General features: G+C 38.6%; 3 protein-coding genes across 4 annotated transcripts; all 3 read right to left on the bottom strand.

Annotated features, from left to right (window-relative positions):
- Nucleotides 1-1,653: 1,653 nt before the first annotated feature.
- On the bottom strand, nt 1,654-6,407 carry LOC116803665 (mediator of DNA damage checkpoint protein 1-like). 2 transcript variants are annotated; one of them, XM_032731275.2, is made up of 8 exons: nt 6,321-6,407; nt 4,959-4,964; nt 4,646-4,804; nt 4,544-4,579; nt 4,385-4,435; nt 4,218-4,319; nt 4,073-4,150; nt 1,654-3,836 (listed from the first exon to the last, which is right to left on the bottom strand). In XM_032731275.2, the coding sequence occupies exons 3-8, from the start codon at nt 4,736-4,738 to the stop codon at nt 2,376-2,378; spliced, it is 1,821 nt and encodes a 606-aa protein (XP_032587166.1). In that variant the 5' UTR covers nt 4,739-4,804; nt 4,959-4,964; nt 6,321-6,407; the 3' UTR covers nt 1,654-2,375. The 2 variants fall into 2 exon arrangements, with proteins under 2 accessions (XP_032587166.1, XP_043865730.1); XM_044009795.1 differs by lacking the exons at nt 4,959-4,964; nt 6,321-6,407 and having other exon boundaries at nt 4,646-4,825.
- Nucleotides 6,356-7,306, bottom strand: LOC6582176. The gene is made up of 2 exons (XM_032731276.2): nt 7,222-7,306; nt 6,356-7,163 (listed from the first exon to the last, which is right to left on the bottom strand). Exon 2 carries the CDS (start codon nt 7,161-7,163, stop codon nt 6,444-6,446), a length of 720 nt encoding a protein of 239 aa, XP_032587167.1. The 5' UTR covers nt 7,222-7,306; the 3' UTR covers nt 6,356-6,443.
- Nucleotides 7,307-9,150: 1,844 nt separating this feature from the next.
- Nucleotides 9,151-17,628, bottom strand: LOC26527404. Its single transcript, XM_015162311.3, has 3 exons — nt 17,554-17,628; nt 17,186-17,306; nt 9,151-9,288 (listed from the first exon to the last, which is right to left on the bottom strand). The coding sequence occupies exons 2-3, from the start codon at nt 17,207-17,209 to the stop codon at nt 9,151-9,153; spliced, it is 162 nt and encodes a 53-aa protein (XP_015017797.1). The 5' UTR covers nt 17,210-17,306; nt 17,554-17,628.
- Between the last annotated feature and the right edge of the window lie 5,251 nt (nt 17,629-22,879).

The raw sequence follows: 22,879 nt of genomic DNA, 5'->3' as shown, positions 1-22,879 counted from the left end.
CACACACACACACAGGGACAAATCTGCGGCAGGGGCCAAAAACTTGCGGCGCTTCTGCAAATATTTGCGAGCTATTCTGGTATTGAGCCACGGCTTTGGCTGCTTCCCTTTGCTCGACTTACCGCAGCAAAGACAAAGACAATAGAGAAAAAGCACCTTTGGGTCCATGCACTCCAAACTCATTTATGAAACGTTTAGGTGTGACTGCTAATTGGCCAATTTGAATACTCGTAAGAAGACTACTGTAATCGACGGGATGATTGACTTCAGCTATTCAGACTGGCTCTTTGTTCGCCTGCAGCTGCTGTGCGATCTATAAAGTTCTTGTAAAACACTTTACATCCACTTTAGCTCATATATAGCTCGCAGTAAATATAACCTCGATGTGCATATCACTTTTAGCACCAACGAAACGGTGTGAACAGCATTTGGGCTTGGGCGATGCGGGAATTACAACTTCTCAATATTGACTTGTCAGAGTCGTAAAACTAAACAAAAACTGGGTTACAGCGCGTCGTAGCACGCAATTCAAGGTGAACCCTAAGGCAATGTTATCAATTGAACCTCTCAGCTTTGCACTTATTATGCAAGAGCTGATGAGTTATGGACTGAAAGTGATTCATGAGCTGTGCCGACTTTTACTTTACGCATGTAAGAGCTTCCATCCAAATTATGTGCAAAGTTCTTTAATGTTTGCCTTAAATCAAGTTGCTGTCTATTTGAGGCTGAATATTAAGTCATTTTTGCTTCAAGCCTCAACAGACAACAGGAATTTTGTTCGTGTCTTAAATTATTCATAAAAAGCGTTATTCGTTACCTTAGCTTCAACGAGCCCAAGTTGGAATAACAATCAACGTGAAAGGATAACAAGACACCTCTCAGAAATGAAACATTTAATATAATTTTAAACATGCATACCTGGAATTATTTTCACAAAATTAAAATGCTCTGACTAAGTAAACTTCCTCTTAATGTAAGCAAAGCCTTTTGTTTGTGAATGTCTGACTGACTGTCAGGCCAGAGCTCAGCAAGGAACCCAAAAGTTCCTTTTCATCATACAGTCATTGTTACAAAAACATATTTAAATTGCGAAAATAAGAGACTTAATTATTTACTTATTATTTTATTTTTTTTTTTTTTTTTTCAATCCGTCTGCTGGAAGCTGTGAAAGAAATTTAATGCGAAAGCTCAACTAGAAAATACCCTGAACGACTTACGTCTCTAAATCCTAATATATGGCTTGTATCCATGCACGATAGATATATGACTTATTGACTTAGGCTTATGAATGTTATCGACCTCAATTATAGCAAAGCTGTGTGCTCAATTTATCTCATATAAAGGAACCAACAAAGACACAGACATCTCTATTGTAGCTCTATATATGTATATATAATATATCTTATTGGGTCTGCCACGCCCTCTTGTCTGTTGCAGTTTAACAAAACCCATTATACCCCAAATTACCATTTACAAACTGTTCAAGATACAAAAAGATGTCTGGGTTTTTGCTCTGTTGCTTCGCTGCTTCTGCCAGCTGCAATTGGTTAATTTATTCATAGCATACTTTCGGGCGGCACCGAAAAAGAATAATATTTTCTTGGCTTCGTTGGCGTGGAAAAGGAAACGGAAAATGGTAAACAACTATGGGCATTGATTTTTCTTACATTTTATTTAATTTCATAATTTCACATTCGACATAACAATTCATTTCTCCGCTTCAAGCATTATTAGAATAGAAATTAAATAAACTATCAACTAAAATCTAAAGAAGGCGAACAAAATACAAATTAATACATAGATATATATAAAAATGCATAATAAACAACATGTCACAAACAATTACTGGATTTCCATCGTTTTTTTTTTTTTCACAATTCTCTTCTCATTTCCTTCTATTTTCGCCACTGCCAAATATCAAGATGCAAAAGAGTTAAGTAAATAGAAAAAGATTTAGCCGAGTCCGGAATAGTCTTGGCCCGGCTGATAGTTGACAGGAAGCTTAGAGTGCATTTCGATTACAGCAAGAACAAAAAATTAGTTTCTTCTTTTTTCTTTAAAGCAAATTAAATGAACACATTCAATGGGCACTTGATTCCTTCTCTATTTTCTATTCTTTTCTATTTTGCATTTTAGTTCTTTTTTTATGTTTTTTCTTACATCTTTTTTTTTAACCTTTACTGGCTGAGAGTATTATCTCGTTAATAAAAACACTTAGACTACGCTGGTTAACTGGCCAATTGGGATTAGTTGAGGTACTGCGGATTGCGGGAGTAGTGCAGAGATTACAGGTGGTGCTGGGAGCGGGAGGTAGGCGGGAACTGGGATCATTTGAGGGGAGTTTCGGAGACGTTCAGACGTCAATTGCAGTGTCTCTAGTTCGTTGTCGACTCTGCCACAGGCTCCACCTTAGTCTCAGCAGCAACGGGTGCCTCAACCTTGACTTCTACAGGCGTGGATGCCTCAGCAACGGGTGCGTCAGCTTTGACTTCTACAGGCGTGGATGCCTCAGCAATGGGTGCCTCAACCTTCACTTCAGCTGGGGTAGATGCCTCAGCAATGGGTGCCTCAGCCTTGGTTTCAGCAATGGGTGCCTCAACCTTGGTTTCAGCTGGGGTGGAAGCTTCAGCAATGGGTGCATCAACCTTCACTTCAGCTGGTGTGGATGCCTCGGCAACTGGTGCCTCAACCTTGGTGTCAGCTGGGGTGGAAGCTTCAGCAATGGGTGCCTCAGCCTTGGTTTCAGCTGGTGTGGATGCCTCAGCAACTGGTGCCTCAACCTTGATTTCTACAGGCGTGGCAGCAGCAGCAACTGGTGCCTCAGCCTTAACTTCTACAGGCGTGGAAGCTTCAGCAACAGGTTCCACTGGCTTGACGTTCTCCTCAACAGTCGCTGTCACCTCGGGCGCGTCTGCTGGATTAGCCTCGCGTTTCTTGTGATATTTGTCCAGATTCTGGGTGCAGGAGCATGGGCACATGCATTGATCCTTCGGTCCGGCGCCCGAGAAAATTGAGTGTACACTGAAGCTGCTCGGTATCGTGGCTGGCTGGACACCCAGTGGGAAGGGATCAACAGTTTGATATTTGTTTGGCGTGTGAATCGAATTGTCATCGCAATTGGCGTAGTACTCCGCTGGCAGTATGACCACGGGCATGAAGGCGATCACAGCACCCTTAGGAATCTTGTCGGGTGGATAGAAGGCCGGCAGGCCAGGTGCCTGTGGCACGACGGGCAGTTGGGTTAGTGACATGGCGTTCATTATGCTGCCGAAATTCGGGTTTCCATTGAAGCCGGTGAATTGTTTGTTAAAGTCGACCGAGGCCGGATTCGAGTTGGGATAGGATGCGGAGGAGGTATAGGTTGGCTTTGAAGAGTGCGGCTTATCGGCATTACAAACGCAGGTTTCGCTGCTTGGCGGTTGCGACGTCACATGCAATGGGGGAGAGGGACGTGGAGTTACATTCTTGCTGGTGATTGGCGTTCGGTCAACGTAAACCGGTTTCACCGGCTTCGGTTCAATGTAAATGGGTGGTCGGGCAGTCGGTCTGTTGGTCGGTGCTGGCTCAAATGGCCTGGGTGTCGATGGGTTATATGTCGGCACACTGATCGTTGGTCGTATTGGTTCGATCGGTACCACGGGCACCGGCTTCGGAGTGTTGACAAAGTGTGGCGGTTGTGGCTGTATTGGTTTGTATGGTGTGGGTGTCGGTGTCGGTGCTGGTGTTGGTCTGCGTGTGGGTGCTTGTGTGGGTGTCTTAGGTGTAATTATATTACCCGTTGGTACTTTTGTAATGCCTTTTACTGGTCTTTCCGTATTAATAGTGATAGCCGGGACCTTTGGTTGAGTCGTGGTAATTATTTTGGTTGGTGGTCGTGGTGTGGGATTCGCAGGAACGTGGATAGGAACGGTAGTTGGGGAAGAAGGAGGAATATAGGTTAGTGGTGGTTTAGTAGTTGGCACTTTCTTAATCACAAAATTATCGTTATGTTCGTAATTTGGCTTGAAAGTTGGTGGCTTAAAACTCGGCTGAATGACTTGTGAGGTTGATGGTGGATGTGGGACGATTTTACCCTCAACTGGCGGCAGGTAAGCTTCGGGATCCTTGTTCGAATATCTGGGATCATCTGGCTTGTATGGTGGACGTGGGCCTTTGAATGGGAAAGTAAAAGAAGTTATTTATGAGCCATTTTCAAATGGTATGCCGGAGCTACAAACCGGGAGGTCCTGGTGGTCCTGGTGGGCCTGGACGTTGAGGGCCGGGTGGTCCGGGTGGGCCTGGACGTGTGGGACCGGGTGGTCCGGGAGGTCCTGGTGGGCCTAAAAAGATCAATCAATCAGATTAAAGACAATCAAGTTAAGCTATGCCAATGTTTGGCGCTTACCGAATGGTCCTTTAGGTCCTGGACGATCGGGTCCGTTAGGTCCGGGTGGTCCTATAAGAATTTTCATTACATTTATACCATAGCCCGAAACAGTCAAATCACCAAAGTGTTGTGTGTTAAGCTTTTCTTATCTTAAGTTAGATCAAACGTTCAACATACCTGGTGGTCCGGGTGGGCCGGGGGGTCCCTTTGGTCCTGTAATTAATTAGTTGAGTTGGCATGAGGTTTCATTGAATTAATTAAGGAATTCTTTTATCTTACCGCCTGGTCCGCGTGGTCCGCCGGGTCCGCCAGGTCCCTTTGGTCCGCCGGGTCCGTTGGGACCGAATCCGCCGCCATCGCCTTTGCCTCCATTGCCGCCGAAGCCGCCCTCAGGTCCAACTATATGCACATATGGTGGAGCTGGTGGTCCAGTGGGTCCTTCAACATGCACATATTTACCAGAATCATCATGATAGTATTTTCCTTCATTAACACCTACATTGAATGAAAAATGTGAATAAGCAAAGCCCGAACATATTCAAATATTTCTGTAACTTACCCCTATAACTTCCGCTTTTAGGATTATATTTACCGGCTCCTATGGGGAATAAAGAGTAACGTGATGCAAAGCAAACGATTATTAAATTTGTGTCGATATAAATCAAAGAGTGTGCTACGACGTATAAGTGTAAATTAGCTAAGGACTAACTACAATATTGTGCATTCAGTACATTACAGTACTACATATACGGGTAGATACCCCTAGGTGCTGCTAGGTACGAGGTGCATTTAGATAGACCTAAACAACTTACGACTACGGGGCGTGCTAGGATACCAAAACCGAAATAAATAATAAATACTAAAATACATGCAGATTGACTAACGGCTAAATTAAGTTTAAGAGAATATAAACAAAAACAAATTCCAAAACCAAAATCAACCAAAATATTAGTTGTAAACCATTAACAGTTAGTAACGTTGCTCAAGCATCATGTATGGGGGCGTGACAGTGTGTGTAAATAAATATTTGTACAAATGTGCCAAGGCTTCCAAAAAGATGAGCGTTTATGGATGGGCGTGTGCTTTCTGAATAGGTGTGTGTGTGTGAGTGTGCATGTGTGTCTGTGTGCTTCATTCTGGTGCATGAAAGCATGAATGAGAAATTGTGGTTAAGTAAGTGTGTCAAATATTGGTGAAACGGTGCGTGATTTCTCAGCCAAATGCTGAGCTGAGAAACAAAACAGAAATACGGTGATAAATTGAAAAACATATAAACAATAATTGAATGGGCTTTCGATCAAAAACAGTATAAATCTTTGATAGCAAAAGCTGATGAAGGAGATAGTGACAGTAAAGAGAGGGGGAGAGACAGACATAGAAAGAAAGGTTAAGAGATATAGAGAGGTAGAGAGATAGAGAGATAGAGAGAGAGAGATATTGATATTTATTGCTTGATTGTGCGCTCTTAGCAAAAGTGCTCTAATAACAGTAAAAATATCTATGGGGTGCCCTAAAGTTGCCCTGCTGTGTGTGTATGTGTGCGTGTGGGTGTGTATAAAGTTGTGCCTGAATAATATAGTTTGAGAATTGTGTATTTTGAAACAGTAACAGAATGGTGTTTTTAAGATTATATTGGTTTCAAGTTTCTTGGCTGAAAGTAAACAAGACTGCTTAAAACAGAACATAATTAATTGTACATTAGCATAAAGTAGGCATATATCATATATCAATTTATATAATATATTGCTTAAATGGAACTTAGGTCTATGCCAGCAAAGCAGAGAAAAAATATGAACAGGCCGCTTTGCATTTGGGGCAATATCGTTTAGACTTATCTGAAATGCTTAATCAATTACTTAAGTGTTATCTCCCCCTATAGCCGCTCTGCGACCTGTTCAGATTTTTATGTTTCTATCTGTGCGGCGGTGCAGTTTCAAGTCTCAATTGATCTAACCTGATGTGTATTTGATTGCCCCAGGAAAACCGGTATTGGTGTCTCCAGTATAGGCGCCACTGTTGTCGGGTTGGTAGCCACCAGTACCCCCGCCCGGACGGCCGCCAGAGCCGGCCCCGATATTCAGGTCACCACCTGGGCGATAGGCACCACCGTCACCTGGTCGATAGACATTACCATCAATGATATTGCCACCACCACCAGGACGGATTCTATCGCCTCCGCCCAGAGGTCCGGGTCCGGTAGTATCACCGTCACCAACACCGGAACCTTGGCCGGGACGGTAAATGCCAGGACGACCTGGACCGGAACCACTGCCGACCAGATGAGCATCACCGTCACCGGGTCGGGAGCCAGTGCCGGGACGGTATTTACCACCATCGCCGCGACCGGCTCCATTGCCAGGGCGGTATCTGTCACCGTCACCGACGCCGGAACCGCCACCTGGGCCGTCGGCATCTCCATCGCTAATGTTGTTGCCAGCCCCGCTGGTAGTGCGATCGCCTTCCTTATATACCGGTTTTCCTGGGGCTCCCAGTCCCACGCCGAGAGGTCCCGGTGGTCCGGGTGGTCCAGGAGGTCCCTTGGGGCCAGGTGGCCCGTTGGGACCTTTTGGGCCAGCAGGACCTGCTGGGCCGTTGGGACCGTTTGGACCTTTAGGTCCGTTCGGTCCAAATCCTCCATTGGGGCCGAAACCTCCATTCGGACCGTTCGGTCCGCCATTTGGACCGAAGCCTCCGTTCGGACCAAACGGTCCTCCATTGGGGCCGAAACCGCCCTGGCCGCCTTGGGGGCCCACAATATGATCGTAAGGCCTATTATCTGGTGTGTACCTTCCATCATCTGAAACACAAATATTTGAATCCGCCCCAAATCTGGGTGATCGCAGTCAAAAGCTCACTGCCGCCTGCGTTTCCGGGTCTGAGGGCTGCCACCGAATGGGAGGACGGAGCTTGATCGCCAGGACCCTCGTAAGTGTGTCCTTCGCCCGTATTGAACAGACCCTTCGGTCCCTGCTTGGTAATTTTATAGCTCTTCTGTGCCTCACCCTTCAGTGGTGGAATGCTAATTGAGGAGCCGGTTGAGCTACTGGTGTGGTGCTTGTTCTAGAAAGACGAACGCACATAAGTCACTGTGCGCATGGGATTCCATTGCATCATCTTACTTCATCCACGATGAAATAGGGTATGTCAGGAACGGCACCGTCTATGAATTTGCCGCAGCCAATGGGGAAGTAAAGTTGGTCCCACTGGAGCAGAATGCCAGGCTTAGACGGACCACCTTTCGTCTCATTGTATAGACCGGGCGGGAATGTCTCCACTGGTTTCTCCGGCTCCACTGTGCGGTAGCCATGTACATCAGCCACATAATGTGTGGCGCGAAGCAGATGATAGGGATCGATCAGACCGTAGCAACCATAAGTAACACCGTCCGGGCCACGCGTCTCATGATGGAAGTTTCCAGTCTTTCCGACATCATAGCCATATCGATAGGCGTCTTTAACATTTCGTTATGATATTTCGTTGTGTTGGATTTGTTCGATAGGTTTTTTTTGGGGGGATTTTAAGTATTTTTGGAGTGGATTTTTGGTTGAAAGATAATAGTTTTAGAGTATAACGTTTTTGTGTGATAGGGAGAATTTGAGATTTGCTGAAAATTGTGCTGTGAAGTTGGTTGTAGAAGTTTACGCACCTACTCTATAACTGCCTAACATCAATTTATAGCCTGCTTTTTGGCGCTGAAACTGCAACTGAAACTGTTGAGAATATGCCTACATAACGTACATATAAAGTTGAAGTTTAGACAGACAGAAAGAGAGAGCGAGAGGAGAGAGAATGTTTTTTGTGGTGTTTGTTTTGTGTGTTGTTTTGCTTTGTTGTTTGTTGTCATTGTAATTAGCGGGATTTAATTGTTGACTGGGGTTGCTTTGAGTTTTGGATAATGGGGAGGGGGATAGGGAGAGGGACAGGGTGAAGGAGAGAGAGAAAGAGTATGTTTATGCGAAGCCTTTTTTGCATTTTATGTATAACTTTTTTCCACTAAGATCAAAATAAATACATAAAAAAAATATATATATATATTAAAGAAGGAGAGAGTGAGGGAGAAAGTAAATGTGTGTGTATTCGTGTATGTGAAAGAGAAAAAGAGAGAGTGATAGAGAGAGGATAGATTGAAGATAGAGCGATTTTATTGTTGATTTTGAGCATATTTACAATTTGACTACGATTTCTACGGTGAGTTTAGTAAAGCTGAGCTACAAGGGTAAAAAATATAAATTAAGAGAAAGAAAAAAAATAACAACTACATAGATAGCGGTTTTCTTTGTTGTTGTTGATTGTTTGTTGTTTTTGTCGTATCGTTTGGTTTGTTTACTTTTTTATTTCGAGGCATTAATGTGTAAGTTTTGGTCAAACTGCTGAGGTTGGCGGTGGGTGGGAGACGGGTCAACAAAACGATTACTTAAAGTTACTCAATAATAATAGTAATAGTAATAAATTTTGCGGTCAACTACTTATCAAACAAACAAATTACAAATACAAATTGAACTACGATTAACGAGTTACAGGGCGAAACGATGTACACAAAAAACTAAGAAACTGCATGGAATGATATTTGGCAAATAGATTTAGTCGTTATGATGTAGGATATATGTAAATATATATATGTAACTATTTACATATATAGATACGATACGATGATACAGATTGTTCAAACTAATATATTACAATTTGGATGTGTGGGAAATACAATTTTGGTATATAGTTTCAGATCGAATCGGGTTTCTCGATGTGAGTAAGCGTGGATATGTGATACAAATTGTAAAACGTGATTACTTACTTGTGTCAAAGTTTGACGAATAATATTGTTGGTTCGTTGTCTTTTTATCATTGATATCGACGATCAATCGTCGATTCTCTGAATCGAATTTGGCAGAGTAAACGCATTGCAACAATATGCAAGCGACGACCTGTGAATAGTAAAGAAAAAGAGCAGATGTTATATGAGTAACTCTTAGATATATACATTATCTCTCTCTATATATGTATATGCATATCACTAAAATGGTAAGAAACCCCAAATGAACAGCTGTCAAATGGCGTTGTTAAGATAAATGTTCACGCCTTATTGTCATTACAGAGTCATTCGCGGCACGCCCACAACTTTTGCTTTTAACATAGAGATTTGTCTTCTTTTATTATTTTGGTTATTGACTTAATTTACATAGACCAGAGATGAGTCAATAAATAGTTGTGATGCCTCACTCAAGGCAGTCCGTCTGAGGAATTCACTCTTCTTCTTCTTGCTATTGTTTCTATTACTGTTGTTTCTGTTACTGTTGTTGTTGGTATTTGTATGTTTGTATGCAAATCAGACACCTTTTAGATCCGGTTCGATACGTTTAGTTTGCAAAATTAAAGCAACCAAATAATGTCATATAGGCAGGTAAAATGTCAAAGGCGTATGTATGTATGTATATGTAGACGTATATTGGTATTAGTATTTAAATTCTTGTCTTCAGTCAAGTTTATTTTTTCGGGTCTGTCAGGCGTCAGAAGTTGATGACAATCTGTTTGTCGAACTGGATTTGCGGTTTACTTTTATTTAGCTGCACCTTCCAAGTCAATTTTGTGCGCATTTGTCGCAGCAAATTGCTTTACGCTGCACACAAAGCACGTAGATATATATATATATATATTTGTACCTCTATTGGCTATTTGCGTACTTGCTGAGAAATGTCAGCGCCAATACTTTACAAAATGTGAAGAAGAACAAGAAGAAGAAGGGGACAGAAACCAGTTGATTTTAATGGATTTACTGACAGCAATGGTCAATTAGCTTAGTTCGTACGACAGCCAAATAAATCCAAAGTGAATTGCTTTTAATTTCTATTAGCTAAATACCAGAGAGTCCGCGCGACTACGACTACTGTCCGTCCATCGGTCCATCGGTCTGTGGAGTTGGCCAGTGCATACCCAAAAACCCGAATTGAATATCTTATCGCGGTAATCTTTATGAATACATCTGAATTTACATATTTATTTATTTATACACACGCACACAGCATATAACTTATCTACAGTTCCGGCAATGCTCAAATAAAAACTTCCTTACAAAGAAACCAGTTCTATGTTGGACCAATCTACTATCGACTAATATAGTAGAATTCATTAAGCAATAATTCTTAAATATATGTCTCTCTCGATGGAGACAACGCTCTCGAGGCTAGCCGAGAGCTATAAACAATTTGGCAATGGCCTTCAAACTAAGCCAAATAATTTATTAGTTTTTACAATTTGCTATTTAATTTTTCATGATGAATATATTAGGTAATTTATTTACTTCTATATTTTCTTATTTTATTTTACTGTTTCTATTGTCTTCAACTGAAATTGGTTTCTTTCATTCGACAGTGTTTGGGCGCGTCGACAAAACCTGGGCGCGCTAGGGTTAAGGCTAACAGAAATTTTTGCGGTAACGCCCTGCTAAATGCAACGGCAATTGATCGTAAAGTATAACTAACACACTTTAAATTATTTATTTATAATTTATGTAGCCCATTAATAATACTCAAGCGTAGACAATGCCGTTTAATGCTAGATTTAAGACCCTCTGCATAAGCAAATCGATGCCAACGAGCCAAATGGGTAATCAAATTTGATATGCGATAAGGTCAATCATTTATATGTATATATATAAACATAACCAAGAGATTATATCATATATATCATTATCAATAAGTTCGAATCGCATCAAATGCCAAGCAAACGAAACCAATCGAAGGAGGCTAAAGACTTCAGCCACTCGTCTAACACTTTGTTCGGAAGCCGTGGAGGCCCTCAATGACGTCTGTCTGCATTCGCATATCATTAATGCAAATTCGATTGTCTTAATGGCCGACGAGGCTGGAAATCAAACGGCTTAGCTATACGCTTATAGTGTATTTATATAAGGCTGCCTGCCGATTGTTGCGAAAATTCTTCAATATTCAATTCATAATTCATGCAACCGATGCTGCTGGTGCCATCGAGGTGTTGGCTACCTGTTCGCCTGCTCCAAAATCTCCACAAATCAATTGCTTGTGTATATAATCAACTTGAAAATCATTTTTCAGCCCGTGTCTGCTTATTTGTTTTTAAATTTGTTTTCAAATTATTTTTTATTCATTTATTGCAGCTGCTGACAGGAGAGGTCGCCGTGTCACCCACATATCAACGGCGGCAGCTTTAACTGTTTTTTGTGCGATGTGGGCAACAGCAACACATATTGCTCTGCTTCTTCTGTTCATGAATCATTTACAGCAATGACCTTTATACTAAATGAAATTATTAATGTGCTAGCTTCAAAGTTTGGCAACAAAAAAGGGTAAAACAAGGGCGTAATAGCTGTTCATCAAATTCTACATAAAAAAAAAAAAAAAACAATTTATATATAATGTATCTGCAGGATCTGCGGCCGCAACTTATAAATAAATAACTACAAAAGTTATGATTGATGTAACTGAATAATGAAATTGGGTCTGAGCTGCGGCCAACTTGAAAGCGGTTTAAAGTGCTTTGCAAACCAAATAGTTTATTATGAAATCAAGTATTTATTTATGAAGACTTCCCAATCATATTAAAGGCAAAGTTGATCAGAAACTGCATTAATATAAGTAGCTAACGAACGAATTGGAGCTGCGGGATATTAAGGCAAACCCTCTCAATTAGCCAAATCCAATAAATAACTCAATTAATTGGCTCTCCGCGCCCACCTCGATGACCGCCCACATGGGCAATTATGTAAGCTTTAAGCCATTGCTATGGGTAAAAGTGAATCGCATTCATTTGTTATGCATAATTAGTGATTGTGGCTTTATCTGGCAGCTCAGCTCAGCTCATGTGGCATGCCCCAAATTTCGGCTTGCCTCTCATGAAATTCATGCATGACGCAAGCCGTCAAATCGCACTTCAAGTTAAATCAATTCTAGAAGACAAAAAAAAACAACAAAATTAATAATTTAGTTGAATGCGCCTGGCATGTGGGCCAGTTGGCAAGTCAGAGGCAAGACTTTGTGAGGCGCGAATCGGCGGCATTTAAAAGTTCATTTTGTTGCAGTGCGTGCAGCATCAACAAGTTCTGCTGCTCGTATATCATTCAAGCCAGTCCACGACGTCAAGCGCTATGAACATATGGCTATGACCCAAAAGTTCTGCCAGCCTTGCCTCGCTCTGGCTCCAATATACAATGCGCCATGAATCTTTGCATAGTTTTGCATAAGTTGTCAGTGGCTTCATGTGCGGAGAGACAGCTGGGCGGTCCAACAGAGGCAGCCGCCATATGCAACATATTAATGGAGTTGTTCGCACGCACAGTTTGTTAACATGCCGCTGCTACAACATTAACATCATTAACATCATCAACATCATCAGCACCTTCAGCATCATCGGCAGCATCGGCAGCATCGACATCATCATGATTAGCATAATGATGAGCATCATCCACACTATCCCCCAAGCATTGTGGACCGTTATCGTCAAACAGGTTTCGAATTCAATCTCACAGCAACTCAACTCTGCTCTGCTGTTTGCCCTTTTAGCGTCGACAAAATCTCGGTATATATATATATAAATATACGTATACCTATATATGTACGATTTTTTTTTTTTTTAGCATCTTATGGACTTACACTTCAAGGTCAATTGGCATCTGGTAACTGGTGCTGAACAAAATTGTGCGCAAAAGACAGCGCCAATAACTGCCAAGCAATATATATATATAGATATTTTCAGCTTTTATCATAAAATGCAACTGCTTTGGGCTGTGTCTGGCCTTAATCGATGACAACATACAAGACCAAAAAAAAAACTACATACAATACAGCGAATGCATTTTATTGAAATTGCTTAGCTGCAGTTCATAAATTTTGATTGAGCTTATGATGAAATTTCGAAATTTCAATGAAAATGCATTGTGAAATGTAAAAGTCCCTGAATCAGACTTAATACACACATACATATATATACGTATATATATATATATTACTATATATGTATAAGCAGTACCATTTTGAGTTGCCAAAAATTGAGTCAAGCCAGCAGCAGGTCGAACAAAAACAAATCTGTAGAAGCTCTGCTCTGACATGGTAGTACAATAAACGGCTACAAACGAGTCTTACCCGCTCTGGACAATGCCCTTATTTGGGTTTTTCCATTTCATCCAGAGACTGATTTAATTAGCGCAGAATTTGTTTGTCGAGTACAGATTAGGATATGGGAGGAATGGCGCTAATAGGTTCATTGATATCATCTAATGTCACATGGAGTGAATTGAGAGAAGTGCAGCAATAATAGTATATTTGGCATCCCGAAAAGAATTAATTAATTGTTGCATTTAAAACAAATGCTATTCAGACCTCTAATTAAAACAAGTCAAGCAAGCTGACATCATTTGTTACCCAAAAAAAAAAATGAAATAAATAAAAAAATATTTGAGGCGCTACGCAAACAGAGAGACTATTTATATAAATATATATATATAATTATATAAATAAATATATTTTTGACTTTTACTTTCTTTCCAGCGACTTTTGACATTTTCAAGGAATCATCTCCGCTCACATATATCAAATTTGTGTTTGGTGTATAACGTTTTCGTTTTTATTCAAACGAGAAAAGCTCAAAACATGCAAAACTTAGTTCTTCATTTTGTCTTTGGCTATTTGCATTTTGTTTTGCTTTGTTTATTTTTTAATCGCTGACGAATATCAAAATACCTAATTTGCATTTCTCGATTTCATATTATGGACAAATATTAGATAAAAAGCTACTTTGGCTCTTGATGAGCTCAAAGCTACCAAGTTCACGAGTTAAATGCAAAGAAATGAGAGGCCATTAAAAGTGAATGTGAATTAAGAATCTATTGATAGTAAGAGCTAGCAGATAAAAATGAGGTAATCGCATAGTTGAAAGCGAAATTTATTGTTATATCACGAGCTAAGTTCAACGAGCGTCATTAAGGAACTGAAGAGCTAAGAAAATAGCTTTTAAAACTAACTACACACACATATACACATATATATAGATCTATTACTAAAATCTGTTGTCCAACATTCGTTTTACTATTTTTCATGAGCAAACCTGTATACATACCTACATATGCGATACTTTACAACTCTGTGAGCAACTGTAAAAAGCAATCAACAGTTTGGCACTGTGTTTATGGACCCAAATAAAGCCCATAAAACTAGTTCTCGCCTAGCATGCTAAACATTTGGCTAGGCCATCGACATTTATGCGTCACACGGAATGTCAGACACAGACACAGACACCGATGCAGATACAGATACCAAATTGTTCAGATATCATTGCAGGAATGATGCTACACGGGCCGACAGTTATCTAAATGCGAAATCTTTAAGTGCAGCACACAAAAGAAATTCTCAACTTCTTAAAATTCCAGCCTCAACCTCGCTTAGAGGAAATACAAGTGAGCATGAAGAAACAGATGGCAAAAGAACAACGACCGACGAGCAGATGCTCTCACAAAGAACTTCGGCTAGTTAATCACATAATCTGTATTAAATTACCAACTTCCTACTGCATAGTCCACTTATTAGAGGGAAAACACAAAACTGTGTCGCCAAGCAATTACCACATTGACAGAGAGTATGTAACCCAGGCAGCATTCGGCTCAAGTCGTCGCTAAACAAATTGGCCGCGTACGTGTCTGCCAGCACTTGGCTAAAGTGCGCCCAGAGAGCCCACAGCAATTGGTTTAGCAGCTCGTTGATGGCGAACAGAGAAATCTTGATAAAAGTAAATTTTGTGGTAAGAAAAAAAATACACAACAAATAGGTGGGCAGCACGTTTAACCCCACAGGCAGAGCAACGGGTCAAGAAACTGTGGCACGTGCACCTCCAGCTGTTGGCACTTGTCTGGTGAGCAATAATACCCAAAATATTTGTCACCTGCACGTCTAGGCAGAAGGTGTATCACTGGCACCTTCAAAGTGGCAATATGACACCTTTTTGCAGGTATTTTGCTGGCTACCTGTCATAAATTGTTTGCCTGTGTCGCCTTAGAAACTGCGATGCTTATAAGCTGAGCCGGGCGTGCTCAATCGTGCTCTGTTCGTGTCACGCATCGACTCGCCTTCATTAATTCAAGCCAAGCGAAGCTCCAAATTTTATTCTTCTCTGCTTGCAATTATGCCAATTAGCATGCACTGGCGAAAAAACGTTAAGAAGTTTAGCACAGTTTTTAATGAAGCGGCCCAATGTCCTTGAAATAATCGTGTTGTGTTAAGAATTTAAACTAATATGTGGTTCACTCAAATTATTGAATTATTATTGCTGCGGAATTCGAGCCACACATATTTCTAGCCTCAAAAAAAAAAATAAAATAAAATAAAATAAAATAAATAAATAAATATCGTAGCTCAAAGCTAGTTAAGCCCAAATATATGCCAGTAATTAAGACTTGGAATTTGGAATATATTTCCGTGTATAGAAAAGCCCTTATATGTATATTAGATGGGTGTCTTATAGCAAAAATAATTCAAGATCTTAAAATGACTTAATCAAAGCTTTTGATGAATTTGAGTTGATGTCTATAAGTTAGCCTATATATATAAATATTAGCCTATATATGTATAAATATAAATAATACAGAGAATGAATTTCTTTCAAGGGATTCGAATTTTTTTCGATCTTTCGCGATATTTGATTAGCGGGGTACAAATTATCTAGAGTCGACTGTATATATATTTATTTATAATTATATAGATGCCATCACATACATATATGCATTCATACACCTTTTGAACCTTCAACAATACAATTTGTTAATTTGCATAAAAATCAATATCAAACAAACAAAGAACACGCAAATAAGTCACCTTTAAACAAATACCCAATAAATACAACATTTTTAACTAATTTAATGGGTTGAAAAAACATTTAATGTGCTTTTGTTCAATATACAAATAAATTTCGTTGTGATTTGTTTTTTTTTTTTTTTTTTTTTTTTTTACAGTCAGTTTGCATTTTTGCCAGCTGACGCAAAGTATTAAAAAAAAGGAACAGTAAAAATAAAATAACTGAATAATTACTGCTTAGTAGCTGACAAAATATACTAAAGACCTTTAATTCTCCACTTGCTCAGATGTACACTGAATATATTCAAAAAACTAGGCGAGACTCTAAAGCAAACAAGTCGCGAAATACCCACAGATCGCCGGCTCGTTCATATTTTGTTTGCACTATGGCTAAGGAAAAATGCCGGTTATTATCGCATACACATATTAAGTAAACGCAACACCTGGAAAAACACTATTCATAAATAAATAACTAAATAGTTACAACTTGACCCGGACTTGACCAAATTAAAGACGAAGAAGAAGAGCTGGCCTAACAGCCGAGGCTGCAGCAAATAAAGATTCGCAATGATTTTGTTGGTGATATCAACCTTGGCTTTCATGCATTTCTTAGCAAATACGCCCTGAACTCATATTTCGATTGTTTATTTGCATTTCTCATCTACCGGTATTTCTTTTCGACATTTATTTCGTTTGTTTTCCTTACGATTTGTTAGCTAAGCGCTAAGTGTTAGTACGCACAGGCGGGGAGCTAAATTTTTGGCCGTGACTCAAAACGGCAGCTGATGCTATTGATTATCGCATTACGCTCGTAATAGCATGATAATAATAATTACTTCATATGATTGGCAATCAATCGATATTTATGTGATGTGATTAAAACTAATCGTAGATAGATATTTTTTAGATATTTCTCATTCCTTAACTTAGGCTCTATTAAGATTTAAAATTAAATGTTTATTTTTTATGTTATTTTTTCATTTATTTTCAGTCTTTAATCTTAACTCACCATGCATAAAGCTGCACGCGCCATTTTGCAACGAACGTAATTTAAATTGACACAAGAATCGCCAGTAATTATTTTATTTATTTGCTATCTAACAAATTTTTGCAATTATCCAAATTCCAATCTTGAAATATGTAAAGAAAATTAAGAAAAAGTTTTTAAATATTTTTTTATATTTTTTTTTATATATATATATATATTATATAATTATTTGCACAGATTTGTTATTGGGACACGAATTAAGAATTTTGAATTTTTTGTTGTTGTCCTTGCGAATTAGTACAGTTTATTTATCAAGTTCTTGATTCAGTTGGGATCTGCGGGCTTTGCACGGAATTTTGGCGTAGATCAAACACTACTACTGTATTTACTTGGGGGGAAGGGAGCCTAACTAGAGCTCATACCGTGGTGACCGATCTGTACGAACTGAAGATGAACGCAGCGCGTCTTTGCCATATAAACAACGCAGCTGAAAATAAAATATGGAAAAAAAGGCACACACACACACATCGGAAAGAAAAAGACCAAAATTCCCATTCGGAGAGCAGCGATCCACCAATACAAATGAGAGTTGGGGAGCAGCTCCAGTGACAGTTGAATTGTCAGCTTCTCTGTGTGTGACTTGTCAAAGTGCGTGCCTCAGTGTAAGCGTGTGTATGCGTGTGTTTGCGTGTGTGTGTTTCTCTGTGATTTGCGTAGCTCGAAACAAGTTTTGTTTCGATGAATTTTTGTTAATTTATATGGGCGAGAGCAAGAGATGAGCTTAACTTAGTTGCAGCTGAGCTTCGGTTCGTATACTCAACAAATTTGCTACTCCCTCTCTCTCCCTATCTCTCTCTCTCTCTCACTCTCTCCCTCTGTCTCTCCCTCTCTCTCGCTCTCTTTCTCTGTTTATCTCTCTGGCGGAGACTGACACGGACTACCCCTACTTAGACGCCACGATTTGCGTGTTTCAAGAATTCAGCTTCACTTTCAGGTTTCGATTCTTCATTAGGAATATTGAGATTTTTTTCTTTAAGATTTATTGTTTTTCTTTCTTTTTTTCTCCTCTTTATATTTTTTTTTTTTTTTTTTTTTTTTTTTTTTTTTTTTTTTTTTTTTTGCGTAAAAGAATTTATATTTATTTTATTTTAAAGTCTTTGTCTTTAATTGAAAATTCGAGTTTTTCCTGTTTGTTTTGACTTAATTTTTAGCATTAATCGAAAACTGATCTATTGGCCATAGATAGTAGCCACCTAAGAATGTTTTGTTGTTGTTGTTGTACTTTTTTTTGTTTGCTATGTCTCCAGCCGGTTATCAGTCTAGCCCAGCTCGGCTAGAATATTTGAATATCAAATGTGTGCAGCAGCTTAAAAATAGTTAGTTAGTTTTATTGATTAAATTAATGCTTACATAATAGCGCCGTTTTTTCTGTTTATCTTATTTTTTGTTTTCTCTCATTTTGCGAATGCGATATTTGATTTCCGCGTATTAATTGTTATCGAGCTGTGCGCCATAATTAGAATAAATTACTATCCAAAGACCAGAATATTTTCTTTAGTACGCATCGTTTTTAATTTGATTAAATGAACTCAGACAGTAGCCAAGCGCTGAGATCATATATGGGAAATTGATTAGCCAAATCTTAATCCATTTGGCTTAATTGAGACACCTCAAGTGGCATCGGTTTGATGAACGACATGCTTCCGTTTGCTAAACCGCTTTAGGATTTGGAATGTCGTGAAAAGTTGCTCATCCACTGGTGACACTAAGCCAAAGCGCACGCATTGCGTATACGCAATATTCTTGCTAAAAGGAAATACTTAGCTAATTTCATGCAAACTAAACGCAGTTGTTGCTCTTGAAACGTGCAATTGACACAGTTAATATAAGCAGTGGCTTCGTAAACAGGATGAAGTTAACGACAATGCTTAAGTCAAGGCAAAGTCAACCAGCAGACTGAAATATTTATATAAAATCTTTAGCTAAATGTGTGTGAACAATAAATGAAAAGCCAAAGACGACAACACAAATCGATGCACACCATGTAGTCCAGCAGTTGTCAGCGATAATCTGCACAGGGCCTACAGTGGCACTCATTCACTAAGTCCGAGCGGGTATACTAGCTTTTTAGCAAGCGGGCCTCTGTATGAATTCAAACTGAAAGCTGAAGATTGGGTGTATAGTTTTTCGATTATATTGAATAGTATATTATACATCAGAATTTATTCTTAGCTGAATAGATCAGGGGAATATATATAAGAAATGTATTCCTTAATCTTTTAGCTTCAAATCTGTTGCGAATTGAACAAGAATTAGTTAGTCGGCTGGAATCAGCAAAAATATTAAGAACAAACTGATATCGTATATCAGCTGCTGCTGGCTAACAACCAAGTTTCCTAAAAATAAAATATTGACCCAAAAAACAAATCCTAAAATAATTACTAATAAAAAAATATAAGTAATTTAAAATATTTTTGTAATTTTTAATTTAAATAAAGTTTGTTGTTTAAAAATAATAATTAAAACTAAGAAAAGTAATAAAAGTAGCATTAAGAATTTAAAAATTATATCAAATTTAAATAACTAAGAACTTAAAAAATATTACATTCAAAAAAAAAATAATTTAACATTTTTGTCAATTCGATATCCAAAATAAAATTCAGTAGAATTTTTTTTAATTTTTTCTTTTTTTTTATAGAATTTCTTAAGGTCATATCAATGCCCTACAAGCCTTTAGCGTCTGAACCAGTTATTATTTTTGTTGCCATTAATATTTTGTATCTACTATATATCCACCTACTTTTGGGTTTAAAAATAAATATCTGCTTGTTTATAAAGCATGTGGCCCCACATAAATTAATATATTGAGCCCCATTCAAGCATTTCAAGCTGTGCCTTAAAAATATTGAAAGCAAAACTGAACAAAAAATTGAGTTTTATGCGTATTTAATGGGTACACTTTGTTTTATTTTTGTGTTTTAATTTTTTAATATTTATATACTTGCATTTACATATGTAAATGCGTTTTTGACAGCACTTCATTGAGAAAAGAAAAAAAATAAATATGAGTAAAATTTATGAAAAATAATTTTTGGCAAAACCCATTTAAATGTAACTTTTGACGCTGAGAAATGGCGACAAATAAAATTCAAAATATGAATATAAATTTGGCAAAATATATATATATTATTATTATAATATATAAAAATATATATGTAAGAGCCCACGCGTTTGGCTCTTGCTTAACCACAGAAAAAAAAAAAAACAAAAACAAAAATTGTTTCTTATATTGGAAACGACCTTTGATGAGAACAGAAACTAGCAAATTAAAGTCGAAAAACAAGTTAAATATTTTGTATAATTTATGCAATAGCTAACAGCATTCGAAATAAGTCTGACAAATATGTATCTTCTGTTTGTATCTCACAAATGGCCAATAGTTTGAGATATTTTATGCGTGCTGGCCGATGAGATGCGACGAGAGGCCTGGTCGACAGGTATAGTAAATCGCAATTGCTGTCTTTAATCGTTCGGCGATTGGCCAACATTTTCAGCCAACTGGCCAAATTTAGAAAGCCTGTAAATTGCAATCCCCTTGACGAGTCGGAACAGTTTATTCGTGCGCAAAAATATCAAATGTCAATGCCTGCCCCAGACTCGCAACTGAGAAGCCTCAAGCCTCTCGCGCTGACTCAAGCGTACGGACGACTTCAAGCCTTTTACCAAATATCCACAAGTTGGCGGGGCCATCAATTAAATATTTAAGGTGACCTGCCTTACATAGGCTCACTCAATTTCTGCGCATGATTCACCGTGATTCAGTTTCCTGTCCTGTCCGCCTTTCTGCTGCTCTTACACAAGTCGACCTTGATGCAAGCTGCTGCAGCCAGGCAGCCAGGCAGCATCCCGGCAGCTGCCCCAAAAAACATGTTCGTTGCATGCAACGCCTTGATACGGAGGCGGATGCTTATGTAAGCTTATCGTCGAGTACCCGGACAACAGTTGAATGACTTTTTGACTACGTGGCCAGGCTGAACTTGAGGGGTCGTCGCCGCATGCCTGACCTTGGGGCCACAGCCAGAGCTCCAGCAACATTGCAGCCTGTGAAAAATAAATCAACTATGAAATGCCGCTTAAGGTTCTTGGCCTGCAGCAAGTCATGCGGGTCATTTCCCACTCGTTGCGTTTTGTATTAAAGAGGAAATCAAAAATGATGAATTAACCGAAGACTAAAGACTCTTACAGAGAAAGGTTTCTATTGATGGAATGTGCATAAGTAGAGTATGCTATATGTATATATAGATAAGTCATGGCAATCATGGCATGACAATTCTGTGATATAGTCGATAGTTCGACTTTATGTAGTTAATAAAAATATTTAAGTCAGTGTGGTACTTAACTCAAAAACTCCCTAAAGAGACATAATCATACAGTTAGGAGTCATGTCTATATCAACTCACTTCTTGATACACACTTAATCAATGTTTCTCAGAGATTACAAACCTTGTGCTAAAATTAAAATACCCCAACAGCATAAGCAAACACAGCTTATCAAGGGGCAATCCTTAAATGCCAAGCGAAGGATTCTGTTGAAATTGGGCTTTAGCTTTTGTGAAAGGCGGATTGGTTTAATTATCACATCACATCTGACGAAAATTAAATGAATTCCGGAGTCGTTTATAATTGAAATCAGAGCAGCCCATCAAGTGATGTCATAAGCGACTTCTTGTAGTTCATTAAAAATGCATTAGTCAATTTGTCAGAGACTCAAAACCAGAAGAACAAAAATCAAAATTAAAATCTAACTAAAGCCTATGACGTGTGCTCATTACAGCTGGCAAAACAATGGCAGCAGCTGTGCTGTGGGAACTTTTAATAAAGCTCACTAAGGCCCCCTCCTCTTGACTAAAATGCGTGTCCAATTAAAATTAATATAATGCCAAAACAAATGACAGAACTGTCAAAATGACAGCCAAACTATTGGCATACGATATCTTATCAATGATATCACAAGAGAAAACTCGTTTCTGGGCCTCGGGCTATATATATATTTATAAATAACTACACATATACTAAATTCCTAAACACATCTTAGTCGATGTTTTTAAAGACGAAACATGTTTCCTAAATAAACTTCAATTCCATTTATTATTGTTATTCTCAGCAGTTTTGAAGGCTGTTTAGGCGGACAAAACATGTCAATTTTGGCAGTCAAACAAAGTGTAAACTATATATAATAGTTATATTATATATAGATATATTTTAAAAATTTCACCAGCCATCAATCAAACATCAATCAGAGTTCATCAGAAGGCTGCAACACACAATATTTGAATACTAATGTTGCTATTTTTTATTGGCTTTCAAAGGTCGTTTTGCCAACTATAAATTCTAGTACTTCCGTCAAAAATTCACCTGACATTCGTTCTTATCAAAATTTTGCTAATTTATTTAGCACATTTATTTTAAATGAATAATAGTTTAATTTATAACTCAATTCTGAGAGGAAAACGAGATTTTCTAATTCGATCCACTACTTGCTATGGAAGAAACTATTGATATAAACACTTAATTACTAAATTGTGATATGCGTTATAAAGAAAGATTTATTAGCTTAATCAAATGGAAACTAAAAAAGATATACACTAGTGAGATACATACACTATGAGAGAAGTTGGGGAGCTTGAGCTAAGAGATGGCGTCAGTAATACTGAT

Source organism: Drosophila mojavensis, unplaced genomic scaffold (assembly GCF_018153725.1).
Source record: "Drosophila mojavensis isolate 15081-1352.22 unplaced genomic scaffold, ASM1815372v1 contig_74, whole genome shotgun sequence".
Taxonomy (NCBI): Eukaryota; Metazoa; Arthropoda; class Insecta; order Diptera; family Drosophilidae; genus Drosophila; species Drosophila mojavensis.
This window is presented reverse-complemented; position numbering and strand designations above follow the sequence as displayed.